Source organism: Amblyomma maculatum, chromosome 6, assembly GCF_055883805.1.
Source record: "Amblyomma maculatum isolate TAMU_Amacu chromosome 6, ASM5588380v1, whole genome shotgun sequence".
Lineage (NCBI taxonomy): Eukaryota > Metazoa > Arthropoda > Arachnida > Ixodida > Ixodidae > Amblyomma > Amblyomma maculatum.
In genome coordinates, this window is record NC_139349.1 from 71,478,954 (window position 1) to 71,491,355 (window position 12,402).

The 12,402-nt window shown below is 44.8% G+C and overlaps 1 protein-coding gene across 1 annotated transcript in view; it reads right to left on the reverse strand.

The window, feature by feature from the left end:
• Nucleotides 1-12,402, reverse strand: part of LOC146186004 (thrombospondin type-1 domain-containing protein 7A-like) — a 330,413-nt gene that overhangs the window by 255,872 nt on the left and 62,139 nt on the right. Inside the window, exons 3-4 of the mRNA XM_084606943.1 lie at nucleotides 4,092-4,278; nucleotides 2,628-2,850 (exon numbers count right to left, since the gene is read on the reverse strand). Of these exons, the coding sequence (XP_084463069.1) occupies nucleotides 2,628-2,850; nucleotides 4,092-4,278 (410 nt within the window). The remainder of the gene's footprint in view (nucleotides 1-2,627; nucleotides 2,851-4,091; nucleotides 4,279-12,402) is intronic.

The window sequence follows — 12,402 nt, forward strand, 5'->3', positions numbered from 1 at the left end:
CGCCATATAACTACCCGGCTCTACAAAAAATTTGTAGTGCATATGCAGCAAAGAATGTGACAGGCTGTTGGAAAGGAAAGGTTGTTCACGGTCATTTCCTGGTTTTTTAGGTCTAGCTGCTGGTGGGGATGCGCTGGCTACTGAATCCGCTGGTTCCAGTGGTGCTGGGTTTTTAACTCTTACCCAAAGGAGGTTGAAACCTTTCAACAAGTAGCTTCTCTTATTGCATCGATACCCTGCAATAACATTTCTTTATGTGTTTACAGCGTTCATGCCATTTTCTTTATTTCCTTGATTTCACCAAAGCGTTTGACGTCTCTAAATTATAAGACCGAAAATTATTGACGCCGTAGTCAGGGCCCAGGTTTATTTAGACTATTTGGGAATTTTCAGAGTTTATTACAGCCCACCACTCACAGGGGCTTAATTTTGCCTCAATACGGTTCTCGTGGCAGCCATTCTGAGTTCTAATTGCCCTCCTGTAGACGTTATAGCGACTTATGAAGAAAGGCTTGATGACGTCAGGCGAAACGTAAGTGTGTCCGGATAGGTTGCTTCTTTTCTTTGCTCTTTGGTAAATGTTTCTTCTTTGCCGCCGGTGTCGCACAGTCTTGTGACTGTGTTAAGGAAAAGGAAATCAGACTCTTTTGAAATTACTGGAGCCACTCTAAACTGTTCCCGCAATGTTCGGCATGAGTGTTGATGTTTAATGCTTGCCATGCGAAGTGCCAACAAGAGCTTTGGTCTTGCGCTTCTTCAACAATCACCGAGCACGCTTGCTCTAAGCGCAACTGAGCAACTGTCCCACTTTCCCTCTGTGGCGGAACAAATAATATCAAGCCTCAGTAGGCTACAAACAACCTAGGAGCATTGAAATCACATACCTTTGGTAAAATAACAGTGCTGACATATTTGAGTGCGAAGTGTTATAATCCAATGTGCGGTGCAGCTGGCGATAAGTCGTAACGTTACATAAAAATAAAGACCTTCCTGGAGTAAAAACTCATGCACATTCCTAAATCGCACACTGGAAGCAGAAAAAAAAGCGACGACAAAGTTGCAATGCACACAAGTTATATTTTAGGCTTCGTACGCTATCATTCCAACTAACATCCTGTGCTCATGAATATGTACTATTTTATTAAGGGTGCTACTTGAGGTTTAGTGCTGAATGGCTAGAAAGCGATATATTCTGATTAATTTTTGGTCCTCGTTATGCATTCTGTTGTAGGCCCCGACCAAGAGATGTGGCTGAAATATTCCAATGGTTGAACAACGCCATTATCAGGCAAGCACACGACCAAGTTCTTTAAACTCAACAGCAATATTCCGAGCCCCAGGAAGCCAAGCAGGTTTCAGCATAGAAGTAGAGCGTATATATATGCCACCAAGAAGGTTGGAGGAAGGGCACGTAAGCTTCATATTTATGAGTATGTCCGCGGCTCGCGTTGCGGATCCTCGTTCGCATATTGAAGCCAAAATCTTCACTAGGCTAGTCAACTCCGAGTCTCGCGTGTGCTCCGTCGTTAGAAAAAGCCACAGCTGCGCATGCGCAAACCACGTGACGTCACAGGAGAAGCGCAGGAGGTCAGAGCTACCGCTGCCGCCTCAACCGCCGCCGCGACTCCGCCGGTTGACCTTTAGCTTGTGCCGCGCGCTTCAGCGCATGCAGTGTAAAGTCTGAATACTGTGTCAGAAGTGTGGAAACAGCTGCATGTTACTATATCGATCACCGGGCTGTGTTTATGTCTATACAGTAGTTCAACGGTGATGATGGTGCGGGATCGGAATAAAGTTTAATCTTATAAGATGTACGGCTGTAATCAATGTTTTGCTGTGATGATAAGCCATGGAATATCTATATGTGCAACTGGGAACAACAAGGTAAGCCACAACTACGCCAAGGAACCACCAGCTAAGCCATGGCATCGCCGAAGCTTTTCGGTTCTGATATCCAGGCTTGACCAAGCTAACCCACCACCAAGTTTTTTCCACTTTCCAATTCGCTTAATCACTATAGTCGCAGCCTCAATACTCTCACATATACTCATTGGCATACTTTTGTAAGATGCAACATTGTAACGTAATCCATTGTAATGTTCAGCTTCAAGTACTGCATGCCACTCTCTAATAACCAACGCTGCGTCATCCCACTAGGTTTCACGACACTGTGTTCAACGTTGTAAATAACATTTCTAAACAAGTTGGATGACTTGATTCGGATGTACGAGGACTGTTTGTGGCAAGTGTGGCGTACCCTCTAAAGCTTGGAAATATTACACGAGTGATGGAAAGTTTCGGCCTCCTTAATATCAGTATTCTTACAAATGTGCTTTTTGTTTTGCTTTTATTTAATGTCGCGTTGCGCGCATAGAAGACACAGTCAAATGAAGAAAACAAAGAGGACGTAATGAGCGCAATATGTGGAGTTTGCCTATGCACCTTTAATTTGTAGGTGATACAAATGCTCGTATGGAGCCCCCCACATTTTATTACATCCATGTATGTTCAAGAGCACTGTTAACCTCATGCGAGCTTGCATGCTAGGCCCACCAGCCTAGTTTTAACCAATAACTCACCTTACTTGTAACGGAGCCATATAGTCTGGGAACGGCTGGCAAACCTACCTGCGGACAGCTGATGGCACAAGGCATCTCGCTGAGTGGCTGAGGCAGGTGAACGCAGGCTGCGGCGTCCACGACCCGAGGGGAGCCGGCCTCAGGCTCGAAAACGCAGCTCACGTTGCGTCTCGCGACGCCCTCGGTGTCCCGCGCTTCGGGCCTGCACTGGCTGCGTAGATGCGGCCTTCCGTTGACCGCTTCGCAGGCACTCCACTCGCCTGCTTGCCACCTATAAGCGGGAAGGAATAGTGTGACAGATAGGAGAGTGTTCGAAAGACTGCTTAGGAGAGTGTTCTTGGAACAAAATTCCTGTCAACAAGACAGTATTGAAAATGGATGTTCTTATAGCATCTGGACGCTCTTATTACTGACTTTCGTCTCCCCTACCGTCGGTGCTCTCATTAGTGAACATGATAATATTAAGTCGTTCACGAAGGGAACTAACCCGGCGAGTGCCCTTGAAATGAAAGCCTCACCGCAATGGTTAAGCGATTAGATGTCCGACTGCTTAGCCATAAAACGCGGGTGTGATACTGGCCGCAGTGGCCTCATTTAAACGGAGGCGGAGTGACGTAATGCGGCCGCGCTCCATGCGCTATCTCTGCGCGTTCAAGAGCTCTGGGGGCTTTGGCAACGTTAAATTCCAGGTGCTACACCATATATGCATCCAAGGCGCTTCATGCACAAATGTGTACGAAGCAAACTCGTAGCTTTCCTTAGAAGAGTGCTCCGCTTAGCTGTCATTACTCTGGAGAAGGTGAATTTGGAATCCTTCACCTTTTACATATGATTATATTTATGCCTTATAACGAACGAAACACAGTCACTAATATTCCTCAATAGTGACAGTGCGGTAGGGCGTTACCGTAAATTTTGATTGAGAAACATTTTGCAATGAGAAATAACAGGTATTTTATTCCTATATTTCAAGCACAATATATACATTGGAATAATAAATTCACTGCCCGATCCTTCGGATGCTTGCAAGTGGCGACATTTTCATGTGACTATTTTCATCCATTGTGAGACTGTATCAAACATTGCACTTCCCTATACAGCAATTATGCCCTGATGTTATGCGATCCAAATGGATATTCCGTCTTCCTGAAGTTGTAAATGTATTATTTGGACGGGAAAATATTTGTCTTCGTAGATAGCCTCTCGGAGTATTAAGGAAGAAACACCAGTGAATTTCTGAGGATGCGACCAGTATCATTTGCAAGATAGACTGATATATAAATAAGGAGGGAGAAATGGACTGACGTGCTAACTTATACCAGGACTAGATTAGATATAGGCCCGGCCATCCCCCAAAAAGCTCAAGAACGACAGGGACACAATTCGGCCTTTACAGTTACAAGGATGAGAGCCATACAAGTACGGTCATCCGGTTAATATAATAGGTCTGCTTCGATCATGTTGAAGCACACGCCATTGTTTTCACAGTGACTATTAAACAGGACTGCTCACCTGAGTGATTGCCGGACCTCGTCGTCTTCGCACACGGTGTGACACGACTGCACGGGATGCGGTCTGACGTGGTGGCGACAATTCCTGTCCGGAAGGGTGCGACCTTGCATGTCCATGCATCGCACGGTTCTGCCCCGCCATCCACGGCCACAGCCGCCTTCCTCCGGCACACATGGAAGCCATGGCCCTAGAGTCAGCACCGAAAACGACAGGAAATCGTGAGCGAAGACACTGGACGCTCTGACCAGGATTTGCCATATCTGTTTAACAGAAGATGCTAAGCGAACTGGAAGATATTCGTGATTCTATAGATAGTGTTTCAGCGAGTAGTTTAAAAATTTCAAAAAATTGAGTTCGAAATAGCAACAATATTTTTCCGGAAGAAAATGTCAGCCTTGGTGGATGTAAGTTCACTGCTGCAGGCATTTTAATTGCTCAGTTTGTTGACTAACTCTTTGTAATCATCTTTTTACTTACTCAGTTGGGTGGTTAGTGCCAGAAGGATTGTGAAGCCGTGGACAAGACAGTGGGACATTAGGTTTTGAGACGATGGAAAACTGCATTTTTTAACACTGGAAGCGCGATGAAATCTAAATTTATTTTACGCATACAACAGAGTGAGCACAATAAAGGGTTCATAAAAAAAATTTACTACAGCTAATAAACACGCACGAGCAATGGATATCTCATCAATCATCTCTGGGACACAATATTTTGTTGCGAAAGCAACACAGATGAAGAAAAAGAAGACGACGACGAAGAAGAAGAAATAGAAGAGAAAGAAGAACGCTCAGTAATGCTTTCGCTCCACATTCGGTTCAGCAGCGTTGAACCATTCTCATTTTTTACTTAACTTCATTAAAACCGAACATATGGGTGATAAAAAAAGAGCTCCTCTTCTCTCCTTCAACTCAGCACACACCGGCAAGCTAGAAAATAGAAGAAAACAAGTCACGACGGCGCCCTGTTACACCCCTTCCCGGCAGTGCAACTTGAGAGAGTTCAATGAGCAGGCGCACCAGCCAAGCCCGAATGACGTCACAGGGTGAGTTCTGCTCTCGGTGCGCGCGAGGGTGTGTCCCCCAAATCGGCTGTGAGCGGTAGCCAGGAGCACTTCTTAAAAGTTATTTGTAAACTATAAGCCTCACGCAAAGCCTTCAGATTTTACTTGAATACCCACAAAGACTACATCTGTGGATTTCTTGCATGAGAATATTACCTCAAGAACTCCAGGGACCCTTTAAATGCGTTCGAAGCTCGTTAAAAATGAACGTCCGCTGCTCACGTGTCGCAGAGAGTTTTGGACCAGAGTCGAACTGCGTACTCTACTGTGACGCGTCATGCGCTTTCGCTCCGTCACTCTAGAAAGTGACTACAACTCAGTTAAAAGTGATTGTCCTTTTTCTTGCACAGAAAAGCGAAACAAAACAGTGTTTGCATGTAACGTGGCAAAATAGAGCCCTATGTTCGAAGTGGGTGGCCTAGTCATAATGACGACTTGAATAGAGGCCTCTTCCACACCCCTAGTTTTTCGCGGGGGAGAATGAGCCAGTTATAATTTAAAGAATAGGTGTTGATTATCAACAATAATTTAAAGTTCAAAATAACTGATTGAAAAATGGGTAAGACAAAGAGGCAAGTAAAATAGGATAAATACAGTTTACCATCATCAGCGACCACCAAGGACGACCCAGCCATCAGCGGGTGTTCATTGTTTGCTTTCCTTTTTTTTTCGATATCTCTCTTTTATTTTCTCCTCTACTTACCGTTTCCACGAAGCCTCCAGTTCATACATGCGCCCAGTTTAGGTCTTGCGTGAACAAGTCACCGCTGCTCATTGCGGTGCAGAGCTTTAAGGAATTACTTTTTTTTTTCTTTTGATGTCTGATATCACGTCGTCCTGTTTATGGATTTCCACTACTGATTGGCGCTAATACTCAGCTGCGCTAATTAAATGTTTGTAAGCCTTAGTTATTTAGTCGGGTAATTAAAAGATATTTCACTCTAAGTTACGCTGCTGCCATTGGGAATCTGCTTCGGAAATAAATTTATTTTCGAATTCTGCCCCGGGTATGTATTTTGGGAAACTGCTCCCTGAAACACTCGAGTCTGTGAAGGAAAACTTTACAAAGACGCAGAAACAGTACAAAGAAATCGAGCGTCTGATGTAAGTTTGGAGGTTCGATCCCTAGTTCCATCAGGTACCCTGTAGTGATATAATAGGTACAAGCTTTCCCCTTGGCTGATGCGTGGCTTACTTGGATGAATTGTTTAGAAGATTGGTCGTTAACCCCCCTTGTGTAACTAAAAAGGGTCACAATGGGCTTCACGGCGTATGTCTCATTTTAATTCCAGCAGGGTACATTGCTTTTTCATCCAGGAAGTAGTGAGGTTGGCCACAACTCTTTTTCAAGCACTCAGAAAAAGAAAAGAAAGGAAAGAAATGAAAAAAAAATGAGCACCGTACGGTTCAAAGTTTGAAGCAATAAAAAAAAAAGACAGAAACGCAGCATACGCAATAGCACCGGGGATCCAACCCAGCATTCTCTGAAAGCGAGGAAGATGCTCTACAAGAAAGTCGAAATTTTGTTTTCTTTACTTCCTGTTGAAAACACCACTCAAGTATATACAGAACAATATGTAGAATGCACCAGCGCCACAGAAAACCACATGGTTGTGTAATGAGAGGGATCAGGCAATTTGTATGCTAATATCTTTATTCGCACGCTGCTGCTGCAAAGGCCAGAGTTCCTCACAGCGAGCTCGAGCTTAGTCGGCCTCGTCGTTCTCGCAACCTCGTTGTCTTTGTCGTCTTTTGTGCTTCTCGCTGGTGTTCCAAACTCCAGCTATACGCCTTACAATACTTCCGCAAGAGCATATGCCCTGGTTACGAATAAGGGGAAGATGCGATGGCGGGGTTGCAGTATGGTTTGAGGCGGTCAGTGCGGACAATTTCAAGTCCTCAGTGACGGTGATCAGTCCAAGGCGTGAGAGACTCGACAAGATAACTATCGGGACAAAGTTCTTTGAAGTACGTGGTAAGGGCCTTCGTATTTATGAATAAGTTTGCTCAACTGGAATGAGCTTTTAAAGGTTATCCATAGCCACGCCAAGGAGTCGGGACGATAAGCAGGCCGCAGACTTATAGAACCGGTGTGGTTGTTTTTCTGGCGATGCTGAAATAATTGCCATTACACAGGCGTCGGGTGGTAGGGTAGGATATTGCTATTGCACAAGAGGATTCTCTGACGTACAGAAGGAAATAAAGGGAAAGCCCGTTAGTCGCTTGCGTGGCAGAATTATAAGCGTAGGATATAAATGTCAACGCCCGGTCCCAATTGGAGGGGGCAGCGGACCTTTCCATCAACTGTCTTCTCAAAGTAGTGAAGCGGCGGCAAAACAATAAAACGTGATCTAATGAGCGTCATCGTCTTTGCAACTTAATTGTCTTTGTCATCTTCTGCGCTCCTTTCTGGCGTTCAAAATTACAACTATCAGTCTTACAGCTATATTAGTACTTATTCAGGCATGCCGGGTCATGAAAAATCTTCACCACTAGGGGGGGGGGGGGGGGGGGGGGGGCTGCTTTGGGCTCAATACACTTCCGTAATGAACTAAACACTTTCAATCAAGCTATCACGTGCCGAGCGCACGTTGACGTCTGCGTGAGAAACAATCATTCTCGTCTTCAAAAAATGTGAAGGGCTAGCATCATAAACATATAAGGCGGTATACCTTCGTCACATATAACCGCGAGCTATCAAATTATGTTCGGTAATATGGAAAGTTCTTTTTTGAGAATACGCTGTTGAACATCCAAATGAAACATGACCTCTCAAAAATCAGTGAAGGCAAGTTCATCTGTTCCTTGTTTTTGTTTGTACAAAGAGCGGAAAGTCGTCCAGGGTACGAAGACTCTTTTGTTCTCAAGACATGCCTTAACAGGAGGGGTGCATTCTAACTTCCACAAGTTCAGAACAACTGCAGACACCCCGCAGCGCACGCACTACAGGTAGGTGTGAAAAGCATATTGCAGCACATTTATTTGTCTGAAACCCGAAATTTTAGGCGTTAGCTGCGATTTGACAGCAAGTAATTTTTCCCAGTGGTTTTCTGATATTGTGTCTCGCAAAGTCGCAGAGCCACCGGTACATCAAGATTTGCCCAGAACTGGAATGAGATAATTGTTTCGAAAGATGGCCTGTAGTTGAGACAGTTCACGGGTATGTACATTTAGAGACGTAATTGGTTAGCGTATCCTGCAGGTTCCTCCGCTCTAGCCGCGACCTCCTCCACCTACGGCACATGGCCTTCGAGTTCTTCTGGTGGAGCCATCTTCCGGATGCGGATTCCTCCACTCTCACCATAATCTCGCAAGCCGCCATGCAAGCCATAGATTCGTGCCTTGTATTCGATCCCTGTCTCATTTCAATCCTCGTCCTCTCATTTAAAAATGGAGAGGGGATTGCCACTTGAGCACCCTCCAACCGTGAAAGGTGAGCTGCGGATTCCGATGGAAGCGAAGGCTCTACACACGCGTAAAGGTTTTTCCGTAATGCTACCACAGGGAATCGTTAGAGGGCTCAAAATTCTGAGAAACCGGGATTTTGTTTCAAATTTACTTTGGTCCTGCAGCGGGCGCCAGGTAAGAAGAAGAATACTTCACTAGGTTTTCCTATGAAATAGATACGTTAATGAACTCTTCTAATTTTTTTTTTTTTTGAGGCCCGTTGCATGTTTAGAATTAGAGCTCGCTTTCTAAACAGTACAGTCAAGGAAAGAATAATTAAAAACTTTGTAGCTAGCGTTACGAGGAGCTATGAGAGCATCGTGTGCGGCTTCACAGCGCAACACAGCGGCAGCGAGTGCGACTGGCGTACACATAGAGTTCTTAAATGTTACCCGTCGAGAATGTTGGCTCCATCGTCCGGGCGAATTTCTTAAGAGGGTCCATCATCCACTGTGAGAATTCCGAGAAGACAAGGCAAGCTACATGGCACGGCTCTGAAACGTAATTACTACTGCAGAAATATAAATGTGTTCAAAACAAGCATTGCAAAGAGATTTTTTTTTTTTTTTTTTTTTTTACCATAAGAACGCGCTTAAATAAAATATGAATATTTTGCATTGTAAACAGAGGAGTAAACGAGCGCAGATTTTGTGGATGGTGAAGAGTGCTTTTTCTTGATGTCAAATATAGCAAACACTAAAAACAATTATTTTTTAAAATCATCAAGCATTGTTTTTATAGCAAATACCACTTTAATTAATGTGCTAAAGCCTAAAAGATTACACTGTGGTAGCATATGTTTTGTAGTTCTATAACGTAGAAACATTTCATCGGCGTCATCATGTCATTTGCTATTCGGGTTCACTCCGCATGCCTAGCTTTTGAGCCCAAGTCGACATGAACTGCGCTGACAGCAGTTCACGGAACCACAAACTTCCGCTTATCATCCAGAGTAGCTGATAAATCTATTTTTCATTGCTCCTGCCTGCCCTTTCACTCCATCGCTTCCAAACTAGCTCGCCTCTTGGGAGTTGCCCCTTAAAAATGCGCTCAACGCCTTTGTGTGTCTAGACCCGGCTGTCGCGTCCTTGTAAGTTGCAGAATTATTTTTATTATTCAGTATGGCGGCACACATGCACAGTCAGACATGTCGGACTATAGGAGTACTTTTATTTTCGTTACCTGTCTCAATCGATATACAAAACATGGGCACGCGACTTTACGTGAGGCCATCGGCGCTCTCCGCAGCGAAAGCAGATTATTTATTGATGTATTTATTTATTTAGGGGCATTTGAAGTACTAATTACACTGGTGAATTTTGCAAGTCAGAAGTACGGTACTGTAACTGTATGCACATTCTTTACGTTAAATACGCATTCCAGTACAGTTATGGCAGCCTTCAGATTCTTGAGATCATAAATGAGCTATGAGCATTGGTGCATACTCACACGACGCCAATCACAAAACGTAAATGAAAACGAAACTGAAGAACCAATAAATCCAATATCTAGAACAGTGAAGAAGCCACATCCGAATCCTTTTCTTTCCGGCATGCCATGGACATCCGTGGTGAAAGACGTGCAGGGCCGCCAGCTTGCCCTCTAGTTATAGTAAGAAACTCTTATAGACCTGCCTCGGCGCTTCAAGCCTGGATTAGGAGCGATATGGCTGCGCTTATAATGACGCGGCTGTCATCCAAGAAAGCGGTCGAAGCGAAAGTGACAACGAATCGCGCGCGCCCATCTGAGTTTCAGACGGCGCCAGCAGAGCGAAGAAATCACTGGTTGGAGAGATCAACGCCACACAGGCACGCCAGCGCTGTGTGACGGTGCAAATTTGAATATCAGGGTGGTATCTTGTAACTGGCACTTCGATCCCTAAAGAAAATCTGTTTTTTTCATCTATACTAATTGGAGCAGGTGCTCCGATTCTGCAACAATATAGATACAAGATAGCCCACAAAAGAAAAAACGAAATTAATTAACGCGTTCAGTTAATTGGCGACTTGATTAAAGAAGTCTGCCTTTTAGCGGATGCCTCAGAACGTATATAAATCTAATGCGGGTTGCATTATTAGAAAAAGTTTGGACTTTCTAAACAAACACAGCTTATATAAGGGCTCCATATCCCCTAGATTGCGCTCTTGCTCCCTCGAATACGTGTGCTGAGCTGACAAGCTAGTTAATTAACTTTTCTGAAATTTTGTTGACCTGCAGCAGCGCAGAATATACCTCATGAAGATTATTCCGTAGTTTGTATGTGTTTTTAAGTGTATAATAGCTGCACTTGTTTTCGCTCTCCCTTTCTTTATTTTTGAGCTGTTTCACATCTGCGTAGCAGCATATAAACATAAATAAGGAAACTTAATGTCACAACAGAAGGCGGACTGCCTATATTTTCAATTCTCCTTTTACAGATTTAGTAATATTAATAAAACGGGTTTTCTTCTCTTTATATGCAAATACCTATAAAACAACCATTCAGGCCTCAAAGCACAAAAGCCTATGCTCCGTGGACGATGCGGGAGTCGCCATAGTACTCAAGTGGAAGCGCCAGAAACAAAAGGTCCACACGAGTCCTCGACTGCAGTCAAAAATGTCTCTGGCGGTAAAAAGCTGCTTTCACGTTTTTCGGCTAAGCAAAATAGCCAGTCCTACAGCTCCTGTCAGAACACGAGTGCATTAGTGCGGCTATTCGGAGTGACAGCTATGCGCCTCGGAATGCGACAAGTGGCCTTCTCAGAAGCTTCGCGTAACGCCCCACAGCACGTGAGCGCTCTGACAACAGACCGAGTCAAGTGTCCGCCAATTTTTGTCAACTGGTTGATCGTGTTTGTTTTTTATTTATCTCGGTACTTTCAGCAAAAATGTACAACCGAGCGCGAATCTTTTCTTCGTTGAAGAAAGCGAATAGGGAAAGTATGAAACTGGAAGGGGGCCTCGCGGGAGAACTCTATTTCAGCATAACACTGTTGTTCTGAGTCAACGCGCTGTCAGTTCTCGTTTTTCCCGAAGCTCTGCTTCCGTGGTGGCATGTTTCATTTACCGAGAGTGCGCTAATAATAGTTCGTTTGGCCGCATATACCAAATTAATGATGGATACCGAGGGAAAGGTAAGCGCGCTGGTCAGGTACAGTCTTTGTCAAAAGTTCAGAGCCCAGAGGCTCTGCTTCGAAACTGTGTAGTGGATGCTCCGTCGAGCTTCGCTGTTCGCTCCAATCCGTCGTGGCTCGCTGACGTCACAGCTGACATAATAAATGCAATGCCAGTCGTCGCAAAGCCTCCGAAGCGGCGAGTGGCACAACAGCATGCATTACATACACTCCAGTGGCTGAGCCCTTTCCACCTTGAAGATTATGGCGCGCCATTTGCTGCTACACCACTAACGGATCTCCATGCGATGCCAGATTCGCCCTCTTTCCTATAAAAACTGCGACGCAGTGACTGTTTGGGCAGTTTTCGAATGGTGCCATAGAATTTTGCTCCTTACCTGACATGCGTCTTCTAGTCTATTTAAGTGATTAGGGATGGAAAGCGACCTAAGTGTCTTCAATTGCATGTCGCAATCCCTTCATTACACTACGTGACCTGGCGCAGCAGGAGTTTTCAGAAGAGGAAGAGTAGAGAGGGCATTGTTAGAGAAGCAGAAAGATGAGAGAAGCAGGGCTGCTGAATGCGCCTCTATGAGCGGCCGCCACAGAGGGAATCGCGCTGCCGGTCACGTGGTGGCGTGCATCACCGGAGGAAGCGTGGAATCGGACGGCACTGGGCGAGCGAGATCTCGCCTTCGTACACGTAGGC